Raw genomic sequence first — 22,181 nt, 5'->3', positions numbered from 1 at the left:
GTTTGCAAAAGAATCAACAGGTGGGAGAGAAGTAGATTTCCACTTCTTGTACAATTTAAATGTCAATCAACTTAATCCATGTGTACAGTGATGTGTCCATTATTTACCTGAGTACTTAAAGGTCTTCCAGTAGCAGTGAATATTATCCAAGCTCTAATGTCAAATTTCAGGCCAAGCCTCCATGCTGGCTAGTTGAATTTTTACCTCTCTGATGAAATAGTTTGTAAAAGAAAAAAAAACAAGCAAAAAACACCCCAAAAAACACCCCAAAACAAACAACCCCCCCAAACTAACAAACAAAAAACTAAACCAAAACAAAAATCCCCTTGAGAAATAACATTCCAAAGATGCAGCAAATTTTTTGGAACAAGAATCACTTAGCAGTACATTGATTGAATCCTTTTGTTTTATAGTTGTACCATTACCCAATTAAACTCTTAATATTTATGCTTAAACTTTTCTCACTAATATTTTCCTAGCCCAGTGTTTGCCATTTATTAACTTAGTACTAGTAGTAGTTTTACTTTTTTTGTAGTCTATAACATGTAATTCAGTGTCCTATGTGTTCAAAAGAAATATCAGTAAAAAGACAAAAGTATTAATCAAAGATACAAATATGCACAAACAAAAGAAGACAGCTTATTTACCATTTAAGTACATCTTTTACTCCTATGAATGTACAGCATATCATAAAAATATACCACAACAACAGTGATTTTCAAACACTCCCTTCCACTATCTTTTGCCTGGACATTCTCACAGGACTAAGCTGAAGAAACTTCTGCCCACACCTTCCCTATAAATAGTCCTAATGAAAAGTTTATGACAGATTTACCAACACCTAAGGCTTAAAACTAGATCTGTTTGTACTGACATTGTTCACTAAGATTAAAGAACAACAATCTGAGATGAATTACAAAGCAAATAAAATGACAGTTTTTGACTCTATGGTCTATACAAACAGCTATAGGTGTGCTATGCTTGTATTTATTTCTAAAGCCAAATAAAGTAATTTCCTAAATACTGTAGCTTTACTCATATGTGTAAATCACACACAGTTTATTTAACACATATTAGTTCATCTGAAGATATCTTTTATGCTTTTGTATCGTCCATACTTTATTCCCAGTATTTGTTTCAAAAAGTCTGTATTAATTACTTTAAGTTTCAAGTTTCACAAACATACAAAACATACATAGACCTTTCTAATTTTTGTTGCACCTATTTTTTTTGATAACCCATTTGAAACAAATTTTTAAATTTTTAAACACAATACAATTATCCATGATACCACTCTTCAGGAAGAAGGAGGTGTGCATCCATTGGTGTTAGGGTTTTCTTTCTGAATTTTAATAATGAAACTTTAATATTATTAGCTATTTCCACTTATCCATTAGGATCAAGAACTTTTTATCCTGATTCACAATGCATGTTTTATCCTTTGAGACACTACTACTACAGGGTTCCTCCTTTGATTTTGCAGCTCATTAACAAACTCTGGAGGTTCAGGGATTTTTTTTTTCATGGCATATTATATATAGCCTTCTTCATTTTGTTCCTCCTCCATTTTTCCAGTATTTACTCAATTGCTTCCTTTGCAAAATGCAGTGACTATTTACATCAAGCATTGAACTTCTGTAGTCTCAGAAACAGAATTCAATCCTACAACGATCAAAGTGAGTGATAATGGTACTGCTAATTTTAGCTGGGTCTAAATGAGCTGCCCAAAAGTCAAGTTTTAGTGCAGACGTTATTTACAAAATCTAATCCAAGGCATTTTTAATATGCTCTGGATTACATTCTGGAGCTAAATAATCTTTTATAATATATCATGACTATACATGTAAATAGGGCTGTTCTGAGTCATATTTACACCACAAACAAAAAATAGTTCTCAGGACAGTGTCAAACTTACACTCAGGCTTTGAAGCGCTTCTACAAGCAACCGTCCAAACTGTGAATAATGCCATCACATATTGCCTTTCATCTCTCTGAGATCAAGGAGGATCACAAGAGTATAATAGAAACCAAACCAATTCCTGAAATTGTACTATGGTTTGAAGCAGAGGATGCAAAAAGGCATTAACAGTACAGGCTGAAAAGAAAGGCCAGCATTTGACATCTAACAACTCTGTTCTAGTCAGAGCAAATATCCATCTACATCAGTACTCTGCTTCCAGATGAGTTCAGCAGCAGTTGCTTACGGAAAGAATGAAAAAAGCTGGACATGATGAGGACAATCCTTCATTAAGTACATTCTTTTAGACCTTGGAAACTGGTAGTTTAAGGACTTTCTGCTAAAATCTAGGGAAATATTCCTCACCCTAAAACAGCTACCTAATTTCTAATGACAAATGTAACTATCCGGTCAGCATGTTTGCCATGCCATCTCTATGTCAGCCTAGAAAGAAGGCAAATCATGTATCTGACTCACAGGATGTAACTCCTGAAGCAGCGTAGATTAACTTCAAAAGGACTTCATGCTGGACACCACGGGAGCTGAAGCTACCCCAGGTTTCCAAGTGTGGTGGACCTCAGAATCACCACCTAAGAAAACAGTGAAACTATCTTTGAATATCAGGGGAAACTAACTCTTTATACCTCTTTCCTTTTTTCTTTCACGTCCTCATTGACTCATTCACTGTTTTCAGGACAGCAATGGTTTAGTCAGAAAAAAAAAAAATTGATATTTATGTAGTGCATTTAATTATAAGGTATTTTCAAGTAAAATACCTAACAACAAGTAAAATACCTAAAACAAGTAAATTACCCAACAATATAGACAAGCAGAAGAAAGGTAACATCCAAAACATACCGTGAAGTAAGAGTAATGACTGGCTCATGATCATTATAACCTAACAGGAAGAATGGCAAGGGAAAAAGAAAAAGAATCTTCTACCAGAAACAGTATTTCCACATCAGAATTTCATAGAAATAGTGTGCAGAATCCTCTGCTTTGAAAAAAGAATCACTCTTCTTTCCAGTTCATCTGCATGGTTTTAGCCAATATGTTTTTCTGTACTTCTGGTCCCTTCTGCGAGGTAGGCCATTAGCCTCATCTTTAGGAGGAATGACCCTTTTTCAACCAGATATTGAAAGTATCTTCCCTCTCCACATTCAGATTTCTTTTCAATAAGAATACAGTGTAATTAGAGTAAACAAATAAATGAATCAGAAGGAATCTTTCCATTAAGTCTTCTCTATAGAATACAAATTTTTATAAAGTTCTCCAGGCTGGTGATGTCCCTAATCTCTAGTTTTTAATGAGTATATTTGAATAGTGCAGTTAAAATCTAGTTCACTGAAAGACAATAAAAAAGGTAAAAGCAAAGACAAATGAAAGGCAAAACTTTCAACATCATTCTATCATGACTATTTTAAATAAGCTTACAAAAATTCTTTTGGGGCAATACATTCCACATGAAGAACTACTTTTCCTGATGGTAAACATCCTGTAGGTTAAATACTTGCTTAGAGTGGGAGGGGGTGTGGTGAGGCTGAAGGATCTTATGCTGAAAGTTAACCCTCTAGATACTCACAGCCAGCCCACTGAACTGTCTTTCATCTGGCAGAAAGCTGTAACTTTCTCTCTTGGTTCCTGGCAAACATATTTCACTTTGTAGGATATTTCATTTAAATATCATGCTAGTCCAGGAAAACATATTTAATTTATTTTTAAACTAAACTTATTTCTGCCAAGGCCTGAGTTTTTGCTGGGAAAATCTTCCCTTAAATCCTAAATAAGTTTTAAAAAATTTCTTAAGAAATCGTGAATTTTTAGGTCTTACAGCTGAAACAGTAGAACCAGATCACTCTTCTATGTTCTTTTGTATATTGTTGATAGACTGTGATTGAAAACTTCCTTTGAAATTAAAGATCTGAATATATTTGTGTATTTAGCCTTTTCTTTCATCCAGTGCTTTGAGGAATCAGATTACTCTATGGACTAGTTTTTCTGTGAAACTCAAGTTCATGTGTAAAGCTTAGTTCAATGCTAGGAAGTTGAACATCAGATCAGGTTCAGACTTTATAAATAACTTCTAAAGCTAAGAAAATGTCAGATACAAACACTCTCAACTGAATCTTCTATTAGCTGCAATATTATTCCACTTACAGGACTGCAAAAATTCAGTCTAACTTCTACCATTTAAAATCTATATGTGAATGCATTAAACAATATTATAAAAAAATTATAAAATCTTTTAAATTAGATAGCTTAGAGGATACACATTTTACAGAAAATATATATCTGAACTTCAAGCAGCAGGAAAAATAGTCCTTTTCTCTGAGTTTGTCTTCCAGTATTTTTCACATATTTTATGTGCTGAAGATAAATAGGTTAGCACCCTAATAAAGGTTATTTTAACCTTTGGCAATGCTTCTTTTTCAACCCCGTCTTTATATTAGACAATATATATACATTAGAAATCTGGCTGCATTCTTATGACTGCTAAAACCAAACAAAGTTTCAAGCCAAAAAAAGTAGTGAGCATCACATGAATTCCAGAGAAACATTGCAATGATTAATTGACCTCAAGAGATTTTATAGACTTACAAAAACTGGTTAATTATTAGAGTACATTCTTGTAGGAAAATGAGAAGACAAGGAGAGTTGTCCATTTCTAAGAAGGATATATTGATGATTATTGGAAAAATCACATTCTGTTAACAAAAACATTAAAGAAAATTTTATTGTAGGATGTCTTCCCCAAATGTAATTTTTCCTAATGTTTTAATAAGCTTGGAAAACTAGCTGTTGTCTAAAATTCTAATGCATATATATATATATATATATATATATATATATATATATTTAATACAGGTACCAACATGTTTACACAAATGCAAATAAAATGAGAAGAATTTATTGTGGAAAAGTAAATGAACAATGAAAATTTCAAGGACCACAGAAGTTTTCATTCAAATAAAAGGTTGAATGTCTACATACATAAATCTCCAAAAGTCTGAATCTTATTGTAGTTCATGTCAGTCATTCACGACCTACGTCACCTAACCTTTTCTAAAAATGCATTTTTCTCTTATGCCTGACAGCATTCAAAGGAAGCTCTGTGTCCTTTCTTTGAATACAGGAATAAAAAATACAGATGAGTAAATGGTAACCTCAACTTCAGAGGTTAGACATGATTCAAGTAAGCATCAGAAATGTATGCTTGAAAAATCTTTTGAGATATAAACCCCCACCCATCTCAGTAAACATCAAGCTCCTGGAACCTTCAAGCCACCCCTCAAAATGGGTCTAAGACCCCAGATATAGTTTTTCCCCAAAATGACAAGAATCTTCAGGACTTTCCCTTTCTGACTCTGGCACATGACACAAATTTTTGCTATGTCTCTATAAACCTTTTCCGAAGTTTTTCTACTTCTATGAAAACAAAGAAACAAAACTTTCAACGGGCAATGAGCTAAAAACTTAAAAAACAAAAACAGACAAGGAACCCCTCAACCCTAGCCTTTGAATACTGTGCATTCAAAGAATTTTGAAGGAACATAACCCAAAATGTTTTATCCAGCTTAGATAATGAATACTAAAACACAATAAAAAAGAAAGCTGTGCTTCAGCTTGCAGTTTTGTCTAAAGAAGGGAAGTCATGCAGAAGCACAGGGTAATAAAAAATAGACTAGTCATAAGTTTATAGTCATTTAACCTTTAACATGTTTCATAGTTCAGTTCACATGAAAGATTAGATTCAATTTCAAGACAACTTTTCCTTTTGGTTTAAAAGTCCCTATTTCAGGAAGAAGAAAAAAATGTTTTGGAAGCTAAAGAGCAAAGAAGGGCTAAGTTATAAACAAAGATTTTTTTTGAATTTATGTTAACCAACCTCTAATTACACTACAAAATCCTTAATTCTAAGGAGGTACATCTAAATCATCTCTCAGCTTCACTTATACTGTCCTCCTTATATGCCTCTAGCACCCTTCTGTGCTTCTTCTATTTGAAATAAATTATCCATAAGTGAAGCTGCAAGTTGAAATTTGTTCATTCATGCTTGTATTCCCAAAACCTTAAATCTTTTGGGACATGTAATGATAATCTTTGGAAAGAAGAAGATGCTTTTGGATGCTTTCCTGGTTTATGGAATCAATAGCTACTCTTATATCTATATTAAAAAAAAAAAAAGTATTTTTCATGCAAAAAAAATACTAGAGTGATAGTAGGACAGTATTTAGCATTTAGGATTCCTTAGCACACTCTATTCTAGGACAAACTAAACATAAACTTAAATAGTTTTTAGCTAAATTAAGACTGTATTTTAGCATAAGAGGTGTTCGGGGTTTTTTACCATTCTTTGTTTTACACTGTCAGAAACTAAACCACTGCATGAAAAGTCTATTATGACTACACATCCTTTTCTGTGAGACTGCTTTCTAGAAAGTCAGACCCTAGCCAACAGTATTGCCCATATATTGGACTTTGCACTTGCTCTTGTTGAATATTATGAGGCTCTGGTTAGCCTGTCTATCTAGCCTGGGCAGGCTGATCTAAAGAACACCCTGATCCTCCAGCATGCCAACCTGGAGGCAGCCCTCAATACAGTGTCATCTGCACACTTGAGGTTGCATTCTGTTCCATTAGACAGGTAGCTGATTAAATTTTTTACTGTTTTGGTCCCTCTACCATCCATGATGGGCTCCATTAATCACTCTCCACCAGTAACTATGACTGTGTAATTTTGCACCACAAAATGCAACTATTTGAGCCTGGGAGTGAAGTCAATTTTCCAATGATCTTATTGTTTACTTTTCCAGCCCATATCTCAATAAATTTTGGGAATAAGACTCTGGGAGACAGTCAACAGCCTTGCTAAAATGAAGGTATGCAATATGCACTGCACTCCCCTTACTCGTAATGCCAGTCACCTTGTGACAGAAAACAATGAAGGTGATCCCATGCTAGATTGGGATCACAATCACTTTCTTTCATGGGGTTAGAAATGGCTTCTGAATGTATTTACTCCAAGCATTCCCAGAAAGTGAGATAATGTTGATGGCTTCTAGTTCCCTGGATCTTTCTCATCAGTTTTCTGAAAGTGGGTGCGATGTCTGCCCTGTTCCAGTAAACAGTAACCTCCCCAGTTGCTGTGATCTTTCACAGATGATAGAGAGTAACCTCAAAATGATACCAGGCAGCTTGTTCAACCCCCTTGGATGCATCCTATCTGTTCTCTTGGACTTGCATATGTTCAGGGGAGTTAAGCTGTGCTGCAATTGGATAACATCTGCTTTCTTCTAAACCCAAAGGATTTCAAGCTCCAGGCAATGAAACATGCAGAGATTCAAGTGCAAAGGATCACAAAAGCTGACACCTCACATTCCTCTTTGGTCCCCCACATAAGAACTGCTATTTAACTCAATAACAATATTCACTGGATCAATGGCTTCTTCTCACAGAACACAGACAAATCAAATAGATTAGCTCCTGAAATTTGTAAATAGGGACTACTAAAATTGTTTTTAATGGAAATCAATGTATGTGAACGTGCTAAATATTAGACATATTTTATAACATTTATAACATATTTTAAACACAACCTATATCTATACTAAAACATCAGTTTCAACATTACAGAAAAATTAAAGACTTTAGGGAAGATATAATCAATTATTAGAGATCCTTAGCTCAGCTTTCAAGAGACTCCAGATGGAGATGGACTCATTGAGAAGAACTTAAGACTGTGTTATTGATTCCACTTATAACGATGCTTATGGTTTAGAACAATTTTCCTTTGAGGCTACAGTAGTGAGTAGAAGCTTCAAAGAACTAAAGCTTTTTTTTTTCACTTACATTTTTCCATTGCTTGCCTTGCTTATTAAATTTTGATGCTTGACTTTGCCTTTAGAGATATAAGACTAGGAATTATAATTATTGCTATCCTTTGGTATGTCAGAGAAGCTAAATGTAATTTAGAAAAATACTACACCATTTGCTACATGTAGGTTCCAAATTATATCTGTAGGTCCATGCATCACTAGTAGGGTTTCCTTTGGGAAGTATTTGTTTGAATCTGGCTATTTAACCAAGAACTGGATAGAGACAAGTGATCAAGATAGGTTTTGTTTAAAAATTAACAGCATTTCAGGTGGTAGGAAGAACGGAGATCTCACAGTGTAAGGCCAGAAAGCAACCGGAGCACATCCAGCATAAACTATGAAGCTGGAGTGCTAGCAACAGCCTTTAGTAGCTGTGGTTGTGGTTATTTTTCCAGGTACTGACTGCAACAACCTACTTCTAAGCCCAGACAATGAAAAAATGAGATAAGCAGCACTCCTGAAAAAGGCAGAAGTTTTAGATGACCAGACAATGAATGGCATGCAACCCACTAACACAGCACCTGAAGCAACAGGAACATATCAAGAGATTATTGATAAATGCTCATGAAAAAAAGATTGATCCTCCAATATATTGCTTAGGAGAGAGTTTTTTCCTCCTTTTTAAAAGAAGGATATGGATCTAGTGAAGTTTTCAACAGATGCTTTTCTGTTTTCCTACAACACTGTAACTTTACGTGAAATTTGATGAAAAAAGGATCATATTCTTTGCAGCATATAATACAGAAAAGCTGGATGCTGATTTGACATCCATAAGCAATTACAGGAGCTAGACATATATAAGAGTGTCAAGATACAAGTGTTACAGAGACCTTCTAATCCATGGGTAACACTTATTTCCTGGCACTAGCCAGAAAACAGCAATCACTGTCACAAACTCACAGTTGTAAGTTCACAGTCTGAGATAAACCACATTATGAAGGATTATCAGAAAAGCAAACAAAACACGTCATATTGGTCTAGTTTGGACATGTGATAAGAAAATTAAAGATGGGAGACATGAGGAAATTTTTTTCTAATCACATTTTACTTATTAAGAGTTAACACACATGAGCTAGTTCTTGTTCTTCCCACTCCTCAGAAAAAAAAATGAGAAGAAAGAAAAATAAAACTGCTACCTACCTGCTGCGGAAGGCAAGCAAAACATTAGGAATGGCTATGTGCCTGAGTGTAGGTTTTCCAAAAAAAAAAAAAAAAAAAAAAAAAAAAAAAAAAAAAAAAAAAGAAAAAGAGAAGGAAACTCCTGGACAATCATTTCAAAGCTGTCAAAAAGGCTGGAAATTAGAAAATCTACATAATCATGCTCAGAAAAAGAAAAACACTATCATGGCAAGAATGTTATCTCCTTTGATGAACAAAGCAGTAATGGATTTCTTTATTACTTGGTTGCAACTTATGAAGCAACTTTCTTTTTAAAAAAGTATGACTAAAGTGATTTAAATTAAATTTAAAATGTAGTTTTTAAAATAGAGTACTTACTTGGTGAGACATGTAATCATCAATATTGATATTTCTCTTGATGAGAATAAGATGTGTCCATATGCTTATTCAGTGTAGGAAAACAGTAATTTAATAAAAATAAAAAGCAGTGGTCATTGCTCAGGGTAAAGAATCATCTAAAAACTCATCATATTTAATTTATTCAGCTTTCTGACACCTTGGCAAGTTTAGACATTTTGCATTTGGCTCACATCATATTTACATCAAGAAAACAACAATACTGAAATTTAGATGGTACATAAGTAAGAGCTGTGTCAAGCAAATGTGCTGTCAGATTTCATCCACCAGAGGTAAAGTGAACTCCGCCTTGTAGATCGTTTGCTACAAGGATGGACTGCTGATGAAAGGTTGCCTTAAGATCAGCCTTCTGGAGCATGTAGGCTGGAATTCTCCAAAGTTCACATGAAAGATGTGAAGACATCACTAAATACCAGGCTCATACTTTGTGAAACATCTGTTGGCCAGATCTTTCATGTCATCTGGGATAGCCTGTTTGACATTGCGCAATCAACAGACACAAAACACTACTGCCATCAATGGCCTCTTTGGCAATGTATGGGAGCTGATATGAATACAGGAAGGTTATCAGCAATGGCTCAGGTGAAATTACTATTATTCATGCTATTGTTAGAAAGATAAAGCCCATTATGGACTTCTAGCCCAATCACATGCAATGCATTTATCATGTGATATGTCTCCTATTGCTCAATAGGCATAAATGAAGATCTTTGTCAAAGACTAGGGTTTTCCCCATGCTGATTCACAGCCTCACCTTCCATGGAACACTGGGTACACTGAGTTTATAATGAAGATATTAAACATTTTTTGTGAAGACTGATGCCTAATGACTTATTGCACTGTGATATTTACAAATGGTTTAGAAAGGTGCTTGCACAGTAGTGATTTTGTAGAATGTTAGATAACACCGAATAAAATAATAATTACTGATGAAACCCACATAACAGTATAAGAAAAACCTAAACCACTACAACAGAAAACAGTGAATTATTCAAAAAGCATTCAGACAAGATTTAAGACATTTGTATCAGTTTCCAACAAGGAAAGGTTTTTCTGTCCTTCTCTCTCATTTCACTCACCCTATACAACACTGAAATCTGCAGTACAAAATGGTATCCAAATATTTTTCTCTTCCTTCAAACCCCAGCATATGGGATCTCTTAGCCCAGCAATATGTACTCCTCCCTACACACTTGTTTGAGACACAACAGATAGCCACTGATACCATGTGTCATTACTTGGCTCTGCTTCAGCACTTTGCTATAAAACACTGAAACCAGAAAGGAAGGAAGGAATAGGAAGTATAGACTGTTCCAAGTTTCTGCTGCTTGTTTCTCCAAAAGTAGGAAGTCCACATGATTTGATATTACCCAACTGCAGAGAATGAAACAGCTACAGACACATGGAAACAGACAACCTAGTACTGAGTAACTAGTCTGGGCTAGATAGAGCAGATGCCTATACTATATGCCTAGGATAGTTATGCTACACATTTCTCAAAATCAACTTTTCAGCACAGCACAACATATACATTTGGAAAAAAAAAAAGAAAAAATATGATAAATATTGCAGGGTATAATTCTAGTTACAGTCATCAATGTTGAACATTGAAATATTCACTCATTGAAAAAAAATATCCTTCACAGACATATACACTGTAAATTAATCATATACACTGCTCTGTAGAAAACAGATGTTGTTATATTTTTCCTCACAAGAAGCTAAGGGCTTGAGTAACTTATTTGACAACAGTCCACTGTTCAGCCTTTGAGTCTGCTGTGCAAATTAAAATGTAGGCTTGTGATTCACCTGTCATCATCTCAATGCAAACCTTCCTGAGAATTTCTCCCTAAATCCATGTTTTATTTCATTACTGATAAACTCAATAATAATTCAGAGAAAAAGGAATAAATGTGTGGCAACAGCAGAGGATGATACAGTACAAATCTCTCTGAAATCAGCTGGGCTTCTTTCTCCTGCCTTCTCCATCCCTTCCTTTTCTTCCTGGCCTCAGGAACACCTGCTCAAATGCAATTGTCTTGTTGACAGAAAGATGGAATTGTCTGTGTAGTTTTCAGTTAAGCAATTAAAAAACTCCAAAACCAAACATGACAGGGTTATTTGGGCCAGAGAGAAACAAGAATGGCTCAACTGAATTACTGTGTGTAAAACTCTGGCCTACTGGCTGAGTAATTCAAAACAGGATATTTTCCTTCCCTAATATACGAACAGCTACTTCCTTCCTGTGTGAAGAAATAAAACCTTCAACGTTCTGCTTTTTATTATTTTAGAAAGAAGCCAGGGATCAGAGAACATCAACTAATGAAACTGTTTTGTATATGTATTTCAAATTAAAATAAAAAAATCCTAAAATTTAAGCCAGATCTCTATGTTTACACATACACGTTTCCCATCTACCAAATGATTCTTGGAACTTCTGCCTCAAACTTTTTGCATGCTCTTAAATAAAGCAGTAATTCTGAAAACGTACCTTAAAATAGTTGCAAAAAAGGAGAAAAGATAAAATTACCCTAAGTCATCAACTCATTGGCGATAATTTCATAGAAAGCCCAGCTATTTTCTATGGGGAGGAGTTGGTAAAAGAAGCCTGGTATTAAATGACCAAAGACTGATCAACTGTAAACTGCACTGCACCAAACAACAGCATACTTGGCTTCATAACTCCGTGATCCATACAAACATCTGATTATAAATAGTCCTGCCAGTAGCAGGGCTATTGCATCAACCTCCTCTGCAGCCTTACAGTGGAATACTGATAAATGGCTCTTGCAAAGACACAGCACCTGAATAAGCACATTCAGAGACAAGGGTTCATGAAAAAAATCTTAGTTATATCCTCTTAGGTCTCAATAGGCCACATTGATGTTAGTTTTCTTTGCTTTACCTGAAACCATTAAAAAAAAAAAAAAAAAAAAAAGGCAGCCAATGAATGTGAACAATAAAAGAAAGCAGTTCTCCAGACAAGTACATAGGTGACTCATCAACAGCTGCCTTACTGAATAATATGCATACTGTGTCTAGAACTTCTCATATAGATTGTCTTTTGAGGCTATAAAGAAAATATTTCTTTAAAGATTCTTTTTCTTGTTTACTGAATGGCAATATTGATCCTACAGACATTTTTTATTTTTTACCTAAGTATAGCTAAATTCAGTTTTGAATGTTATGTTATTTCCTCAAATTCCTCTGGAGCCCACTTTTATTTCTTAGAATGGAAGCTTCTCATCCAATTTCAATCCTTCTGAAACTGACAGAGTATTTCTAACTCTATATAACTTGTAAAAATAACTAGTAATAATTTCTGCTTATTTGGCATAACAGAACTGCTGTGTGGGGTTTGGTTTTTTTTTTTTTTTTTGTTTCTGATGTAACCATACTTCTCTTCATAATTTACTACTGTATTTAAACCTCTGATCTTTCTAGCACACTACATATAAGATAATAAGCCTGCTTCACCTTTTGCACCTTTTGCTTTGGGGATATGTTCTTTTTACTGGAATATAGCTGACATTCAGTGTTGCAGTTATTTTCTAAATTGATCTCATTCTATCATGAAAATAAAACAAATACACATTAAAATATTACTGAAATTATAATTTGTTACTAAAGTACTAAAAAGATAAACATTTTGGAACAAAAGGAACTGTTTCTTTATTCTCATTTGATTGCCCTTCAGCTGTAAAAATATAAGGCATTCTACAGTGGGCGTGACATTAAAGCAGAGTAAGTACCAGAGCATCTCAAAGAGCAGGAAGCAGTTAATCCAAGACAAATACATTTAAATCAGCTATAAATAAGAAATGCTTCTTTATTTCTGGACATCCAATGTGTTAATTCTAGCCTTGGTAGTACTTTCCATTTTTTTTTTTATTTTCAACACCTACTTGATTGCTTAAGAAGAATAATGAAGACTTTATGCTAATTAGTGTGCTTACTTCAGAAAATGTGAAAGCATCCACATTAATTTCTTCATATTCATCTTCCACTTCATCACTTTTAACATGTGCAAGAGCATTGGCCAGTTTCTTTCGTAAAAGAAAACCCTTCCAAAATGCCTAAACAAAAAATTTAAAGCATGTTATACATAGCCATAGATCAAACCCAAATCCAGATTCTCTATATTATCCCATTAGGAAGATAAAACATCTTGGTCCATTGTTTAATAGCTCAATGATCTGTTTTTTGAACTTTATGTGACATTTAAAACTACAAGACAAATTAAATGCCAGCATATGTCTAAAGCTTAGAGTACTCAAGAGGCTCTCCACAAGCAAGCAGAAAGGAATCCTGCAACTCCCTCAACTACAAACCTGGGTCAACTAATTAATTATATGACAATTCCTTCAGGGACTATTAAAAACTGAAAGGAAAGCCTACACAAGAAAAACCTGAGTGCCAACTTTCAAATTACTGAGAATAAAAATACAGATGTACAAAATGTCCTATGGTTTACAAGTAGCAATTCTTGGAGACATTTCATGTAATTGACCGAGGTCAGTTACTCTCCCTTAACTGTCTAAGATCTTTACTTAAAAAATATTACCAGTAAGCATAATCATCTCTAAGAAAAAGGAGCACATTAGGAATTAAAGTGCTAGAAAACTAGGAAGGGTGTTAGGAACACATGCCAAGCATAGAATCATGTCCAGCAAAAACATTACAGAGATCACAATGAGATAGATGGAATTAAGAAAACTCCATACAAGATGGCAACTTCTCCCCAAATCAGTATTTGACACCATTAGAATTCAAGATGCCCCAAGTGTTTAAAACACCATGCAAAATATTCCCACTCTCATAAAAGAAGTGGTGTTGCATCCCTTTAATGGCTCTGCAATGAAGGCACTAAAATAGGAAGGGTAAATCTCATATTCTGGCTTAACATGTAGATTATTAATTTTTAGAAAAAGTTTGTCTAACCTCATAAATTATTGAAAATGCTACTATTTTACACACATATTTCCTGATTATTATAAAATTACTAAAAGTTTTAGACCTGCTTCCTTATGATTTCATTGTTGTTATTTTTCTACAGGCCTTTATAAGCATCCAGATAAAATATCCTGATATTACTGAATGATCAAATGACAAATATACTTCATTCAACAAAGGCAATTGTCTCTTACAGATTCAAAGGAGAAAAGCAATCCTAATGATATATGCAGAAAGCTAAATTGTGAGGCAGCTGATAACAGAGACCTATGAAAGCACCAGGTCAGTGTTCAGTCAAGATCAAAGAGAAAAATTACATGTAGTAGTTTTTAAGAAACAAAGTAAAAACTTTCTTACTGTACAAATTCATTGTATATCTGTCTATGGAATTCAGTTCTTGTTGCTTCTTTAAAAAAGAATGTAACAGAGCGTGGCAAAGGTTCAGAGAGGAACAAAAAGATAAAGAGAATTACAGAGGAATGTGAAAAGAGACTAAACAGACTAAAATTTTATTTATAAAAGGTGGATGTAAGGATGGATGTATGAGAGATCTAAGACTCTGTAATATGCACAGAAGGTAAATAATAGATCACTTTTATTTTCATACTCTCTTTGGGAATTAGCATGTTTGAAACAAATGAAAGAAAGCACATACTAATCACTATAAAGATTTGCTAAATGCACTACTTTAATATATAGTAGAGGTCAAATACATAAGTAAGTTCAAAAATAGATCAAGTAAGTTTATGGAAAACAATTGTTAATATGCTAGCTACACATTATACTCCAATAACAAATTTTTGATTCTAAATCACTTTGTCACTTTTGAAATTTGCATATAAAACTTATTCTATGGAATGTTTCCAACTAACCTTGAAATATGGAATCGACAGAGTTGACTTGCTTCAAAATGTATGAAATAACCTCATGAACTTTGTCAACTGGGCAAGCAAATACTGGTTACCAAACTAAACAGAGTCAAAGTGTGGACTTCAACTCTTGTCCATAGTAACCCATTCTGTTTAACTCTTATTAGCTCAGTATCTACCACAGAACAGCCTAGGCCATGGTCTGTTCCCAGGGACAATACAGATAAAGCAATCTTGGGTTTTGGAGGTGGGAAGAGAAGGAAAGAAATGGCTAGGTAGGATAGAAGAGACAGGAAGATTATTTAGTCACATAGATAACAGACACAACATGAGTCACACAGTATCCATCAGTTTCATAGTAGACACAGGCCCCAGTATGGACATAGGCACAGTATCTCTTAAATATAATATTACAATTATATGAAGTAAAAATAATTCAGGGAAACACTTAGTGAAAAAAGGGGAAATATTTTTCTATAAGGGGAAAATACGTTTCTATAAAGCTTTTTGTAAAGAAGTATCTGTTTTAGAAACACCAAGGTTATGCTGAATAAATAAAACAAAAATGTTTAATTATGAAACTTAATAAGATAATAAGCAAAAATAGATAGAAGACAACAAATACATAAAATAGAAAGATTTTTTTTGTTGTCATTAAACTTACAAAATAAGAAAATACCATAAACCAACCTGGATTACTGTGGCAGCTTCATGTTTCTGTCTCAAAGCTTCTACAAACTGATGATTCTCTGTTTTATTGCAGTCATTTTTCCTCTGAGCATGGTGCTGCTGCCAAAAGGACTGGATCAAGGGTGCTTCCATATGTAGTCTCATGGAGAAGTAAATAGAGTTATGACTCACACAGCCTCACCAATACAACTGGATTATCATATCTGCCAAACTTCAACCATAAAACATAGCGCTGTGCTTTGAGACAAATGAAAAGTTATGCTACTAAACAAGAAATTACAATCAAGATGTGATATAGATGTTCACTGGAGGATATTCACATCGCATAACTTCTGAATCCAATTATCTAAGGACTAATCTCCACAGGGCTCTACTCCATGAATAATCACAGTAGAGGAAGAGTCCTCAAAGGAAGGATTAGGAGCAGAGGTGGTGTAACAATGATTGAATAAACTACTGGAAGGGTCTACTTATTTCCACTGACCATACCAAAAAACAAAAAAACAAAAAACACCCAAACCACCAATCCACCAAAAAATAACCCAACCAAACCAAAACCAACACAAACAAACAAAACTAAGTAACTAGCTAAACCCCCCCAAAAAACCCAAAAAACAAACAACAAGCACAAAAGAGGGATAAATATTGAAAACTGAATGAGATGGGTATTTTCAATGCAGCAGACAGGAAAAACACAGAAAGTGCAATTTCATCTTTTGCCTGCTTTTGCCCTTTAAGACTTCTGACCACCAGTTATATGTGTAAATTTTCTAATTTGCTCATTTTTTAACAAGAACTAAGTACAGACTACTTAGATCTGTTCAGTGATTCCGATTTCTAAATATATATCCAACTAATTCATAATTATGGAGAAAAAGTCTAATGTCAGCTCTGCATTATGACTTTACTATCTTTACTATCTTGGAATTCTTTTCTCCACAAAATACCCAGATTGGATAGTGTATTAAAGAAAAGACATCTAAATTTCCAATCTTTACATAATTCCTTTCCTTGTGTAGTGCATCTATTTAAATAGAGAACTCCTAGTCAGCAAAAAGAAAAAAAAAAATCACGCTTCAGAGTTCAAGACAAATACAAAAAATGGTTTGCATTCTGTTTTGAAGAGAATTCTCAAAAAAAAAAAAACACTCACAGAATTCATTCAAAACATTAACAAAAAAACTAAATGAACTATTTCAAAATTAAAAAAAAAAAATTCCTCTCATATACAATACACTAATGTCTTCTTTCTTTCAGCTTGCAGAGAAGTGATAATGAATTGCATGGTCTTCCTTAATTATAAATTTTATAACCAAGTATTAGTGTCTCAAGTACCCATTAGGCAGTTTCCTATTTACCATAAGCCTAAACAGTTCAAGGGACACCTGCCATGCTTGCTTTTCATACTGTTCTCATGATACCTGTTTTTGAAACTGAATTCTTATGAAATTTTAACTCAATTCTTGAGGATTTGCTACAAAAAAATCAGATTCTCTTTCCCTTCTCAAGGGAAATCAGCAGCAAAGAGGTAATAAACCAGTCTGTTTCATGCAGGAGAAAATCTGGGGACACAAAACAAGTAGAACTGACCTCTCAGTTAATACTGCCTCTACTTTTAATAAGCCTATACTTTTAATAAGCAGGTTAAGGCATGTTGGAGAAGTACCAAAAGCAGGGAAGGCCATTAGCTCTTCAGTCATCACAACAGCAGAAGACTGGCCAAAATCAAGGGATTAGGACAGTAGATTTAAGCAATTTTCCCTCTTGCCTTCTAAACGGTACTGACTGTAAAGTTTGCACAGATTAATCTTGAATGTCTAATGAATAATTTTGGCAAAAAAACCTTACAGTAGTTTCTAGCTAATTTCCTCCAAAGTTTCTGCAAAATATTTGTCATTTGCATTCCTAACTCTGTATGTGTCATTGAACTGGAGTCTTAACATTATTTGAAGTATGTAAATATCTATATTCTAATATACCAACTGGGAGAATACCACAAATGATTCTTAATTATTAATATGGAAGCCTAGTGTGCAACATATAACTCTTTATTGTCTAATATAACTCTTTATGGTATAATAAGCCTAAAAATATTATCTTACAAGTTCTGTGCCTCTGTTTTAAACAAAAAATCCTCACTCCTATTGTCTATCTATATAATTGATTTGAAAGCAACCTGACATCTGTCTTACCTCTCTATATCATTCCCAAAGTGCTGGAGATTTCTTCCCACATCATTTGCTACTATCACTGACTGTTGCAATGTGAGTTGGCCTGACATGTTACTGTTGCCTTTGCTCTCCCCACTGTAATTAACACAAGATTCAGTGCTCTTCTGCTTCACTCTCTGATCTCCTCTATTTTCCTTCTGATGCACAGGTATAGAGGAGTTAATGAATGTGGCCTGAGTATCACCAGCAGCAATCCATCTTTTGGAAGGATCCAACAAGACCTGTTTATTTTCTGTCACACCCATGATAAAGAGGTTATTTTCCTGTAGGCAGCCAGTGGATGTTTGCTTTAAATTATTTTGAAGTGCTTCTGGTCCACCTCTGTCAGTAATGTTTAGTTCACCATACTCATGTACATATCGATGTTTAATACTAAGTTTCATCAACTGATTAAAATACCAGCATTGTCCCAGTACAGAATCAATAAAAGAGGTAATTCTGAAAAAAAAGAAAAAAAATTTACACGTCTGTTAGAATGCTTTAAAAAAATCCCTCTATTATTTTCTAAAATAGCTTGTATTTTCAAGTACTCTTACATGTTTCCATAGTCTTACAGCAAATAGCAATTACTGCGATTGGAAATCCAGTTTCAGTAATTATGAATTTTAATAGATTTTATCTTTTTTTGGACATATTTAAACTATAATCACACATATTTCTTATTTTACTTGGAGTTTTCCTAAGAGAGAAAGTTTTCAGTCTTTTTAAAATAGCCATTACAGCATGCATTTCACTATAAACTTTCTGTGTGGTTAGTGGCATGTGAAGCCCAAATTTTTCGAAGGTTTGAGGCAATTTTGCCTTCACAATCCAATCTTATCTGGCAACTATGAAAGCTCATATAAAAATAACAGTAATTTCAAAATTTAGATAAGAACTAAAGCAACAAAACCCAAACTTAGATTCAAACCAACAAACTACAATGTCTAAAAAAAATTCAGGAAGACAAACCTTTAAATACAGATCTTTTTATCAACATCAGGGAAAGTGCTAGACTGACCAACAGTAATCTAAGTCTGGCTCTCTTTAGTTCTTTGCTACAATGTCTAAATTATGAGGATAAGTAAATATGAACTAATTGTTACAGATTCAGATGGCTGTCTGTACTTTGGGTGGTGTTTGTTCAGGTAGCAGGTACTTCTGGGATCATGGAAACATTTTCCTTTAATAGTATAGACAGATGCAGAGATCTGTAATCTGGTGTTAATTTCAGAGGAGTACGAAGTCAATTCTAAGTCAGCAATCCAAGAGAAAAAGTAGAAATAAGATCAATTTTCTTGTTAGTCTGGAAAAACTAGGTCCTAAAATTATAGTTAGAATAACAGAAATTTCTTTCCTGTTCATCATTCTGGAAAGGTGAAATTTTTATAAAGTTCTGGGGACTCTTTACCATTATAATTATATTCTCAGTGAAATTCAACTAAGAACATTTTAGGTTTTTGAGAACATAATCAATCAGACCCTATAAAAGTAAAAAGGATTCCAAGTCTTCCACTGCTAGTGCAACTTCAGTGCTATTGGACAAAATCTGAATGGGTAAAATGATCCACACAGCTTAAGCACACAACTCACTGTGTACATTTGACTGTCCACTACAAAATAGTACTACTACTCCTGTTAATTCTAAAAATATTTAAACCAATCCATAAATTTGTTTAAGGATCTAACATGCTACATAGTAAGAATAACAATTTCTTTAAAAGAAAATAGTTAAAGCATTAATTAAATTCTGTAGTTAAATATATTGAATTAGTTAAAGTATTTAAGAAAAGTCAGGTACAAGATCATTACCAAATTTCTACATAAAATAATATGGTGAGAAGACCAAAAAAAAAAAAAGGGAAAAATCCATTCCCACCTGTTTTTTTTTCCTTTGCTTTGCTTTATTTTGTTGGTTTATTTGTTTATGAAAATTAAAATATTGCAGAAAACCCCAGAATGTTTTATATATTGAGCAAAAAAAAATTCCTACAAAAACCATATCCCAAGTATCCTTGTTCATTGTCAAAAAAAAAAAAAAACAGAAAGAAAGAAAAACAAACCACTGTAACAGTGAATCCTCTCCTTTGACAGGTGCAGGGGTATCTCAAGCAGCTGTTACATCCTTCTAGTGGCTATGAGGATGTTAAGCAGAAATGGAGGGATTGAGGAAGTGAAAATTCAGACAGGGAATGATTTTGTGGTCACCAAGGACCGTATGTTATTTTTATAGACACTGCTTTTTGGGCAGTTTTTCCAAGCAGTGGGTGCAAAATACCATCTTGTCTCTGTCTGCATGTACCCTCTCCCATACCTTCCCTGGCAATCCACAACGATATTTTGGTTTTGCAGGATTTTTAGGCCACCCTCTGTATCAGTAGCTTTTCAGTTTAGCTTTTTCAGGCATATTAGTTAAAGAAACTACAAAGGAAGCTGAAGTGATATCTCAGAGACTGATGGGCAATGAAGTGGCATGGTCTGTTTGAGGTTCTCTCTTGTGAAGGTAAAGCTCCAGCGCACAGACACCAAAGGTCACCACGGGGCCTGAGTATTAATTTGGTGGCACTCAGCTTGGTGATTCCCTTCAGTGAACAGGGATATATCAACATCCCATCAACACACTGCAAATTTCTCAGTGTCTCAATTGCATTGCACTCCTGATACTAGAGAAGTGTTCCTGAAGATTGCTTATTCAAACCACAGCAAGGAAGCTGCTGCAATGGAAAATATGCAGGACTGGTTTACATCTCTAATGGTTAAAAAAAAAAAAGCATACAAGGAAGGAGAGAAGACAGAGTAAGAAATATGACAATATTAAGACTCCTGATACCACAGTATTTCAATTAATGTAAATTCATTGTTTGCTTTTCAGATCTTTTCCACTGATAGTGGTTACACTTAACCTGGAATTACTTCTTGGTTAAGCTGACCAAGGTTTTAAGCATAAATTGGCTTATTGAGACAAAACAAGAAATGGAATTATCCTATGGAAGCACCAGTATCCATAGTGTTTGGCTGCTTAGTATGCAATGAAATATAGATAAATATGGTAGTCTTGCAACAGCAAAATTTTATGGCTTTCAGCTTTGACCAGCACATTCCTTCATCTGCAGCTGCTGCCAGGCTTTATTTTGATCATAATAAGTGAAAGTGATTCATGCCATATGCAAATTTTAGCATAACCACAAAGCATAAGCACTGCTTATGCAGTGGGAGAAAGGGGTAATAAGCCAGAAGAGCAAGGGTTGAATCTTGCAGTACTGTACAAATGTGCTAAACTAGCAGCCCTGATACTAAAGACCAAGATATTATTTTCACAAAAAAACCCTAAGAGCAAAAAACTACTTGTAGCTCTTTTTTTTTTTTTTTTTTTTCCAGATACCTCTCTATCTGTGCTAGTATTTTCCAGGGACTTTGACGGAAGATAAAAGCATTATAATCAGATTTTAATCTATTTGGAAACTTAAGTCAGGCATTTATTAAGGACTGTTACAGCTTCAGTCCTCACATTAATTCATGAAGAGTATCCATCATTGTCCTGGTTAATTTAGACCAAAACCTGCTCAATTCCCATGCAATGTTTGGCAACGGAGGAGTAGAGAAGGGAAGGAATAAACCCCACTGGTAGCATCCAGGATGCGTAAGGACCCATGCACAGGCTGACTTAAAAGGACAAATTATTCATGGTTAAAGGCTTTGCAGTGGAGTTTAAATCAGCAAAAATGTTGTTACTTAAGAAATTTCAACTTGCAGCAGAGGCTTGCTTGGAGAGCTAATACATTTTGTATAGAATTTTCTACTGCAACCACACCTGCAATGGCTGTCTGGTTATTTTGTCAGAATGAGACAGTCAATCTGGAAAAGTCAGCAGAACAAATCTCTGAAGAGGCAAAAAGGAAGGCTTGGGATAAACAAGCCAGTTCTGATAAGGAATGGCAGTTTTCTCCTGGCCCTTGCAGTTAAATCATAATTAACATTCTACCGCTTCGTATGCTAGTGTGTGCTAGTTAAAACCTTGCTTAATATAATGTTTTTCCCTACTGTGACTTTCACAATTATAATACATGGAATATCCAAACAGTATACCTCA

At 34.4% G+C, this 22,181-nt stretch overlaps 1 protein-coding gene across 8 annotated transcripts in view; it reads right to left on the bottom strand.

Annotated features, from left to right (window-relative positions):
* LRRIQ1 (leucine rich repeats and IQ motif containing 1) overlaps positions 1–22,181 on the bottom strand; it is a 103,650-nt gene that overhangs the window by 53,538 nt on the left and 27,931 nt on the right. For 5 of the 8 annotated variants that reach the window (XR_008437357.1, XR_008437358.1, XM_053978868.1 and 2 more), the window contains exons 16-18: positions 18,074–18,550; positions 15,882–16,020; positions 13,326–13,445 (exon numbers count right to left, since the gene is read on the bottom strand). Coding sequence is in view for 4 of the 8 variants with exons in the window: in XM_053978868.1 (XP_053834843.1) it covers positions 13,326–13,445; positions 15,882–16,020; positions 18,074–18,550 (736 nt within the window). In the remaining 4 variants the exon portion in view is untranslated. Of the gene's footprint in view, positions 1–107; positions 209–13,325; positions 13,446–15,881; positions 16,021–18,073; positions 18,551–22,181 lie in introns of all 8 variants that reach the window. The other 3 variants (XR_008437359.1, XR_008437360.1, XM_053978870.1) reach the window with 2 other exon arrangements.

The sequence above is a fragment of the Vidua macroura genome, chromosome 5, assembly GCF_024509145.1.
Source record: "Vidua macroura isolate BioBank_ID:100142 chromosome 5, ASM2450914v1, whole genome shotgun sequence".
In the NCBI taxonomy this organism is placed as follows: domain Eukaryota; kingdom Metazoa; phylum Chordata; class Aves; order Passeriformes; family Viduidae; genus Vidua; species Vidua macroura.
This window is presented reverse-complemented; position numbering and strand designations above follow the sequence as displayed.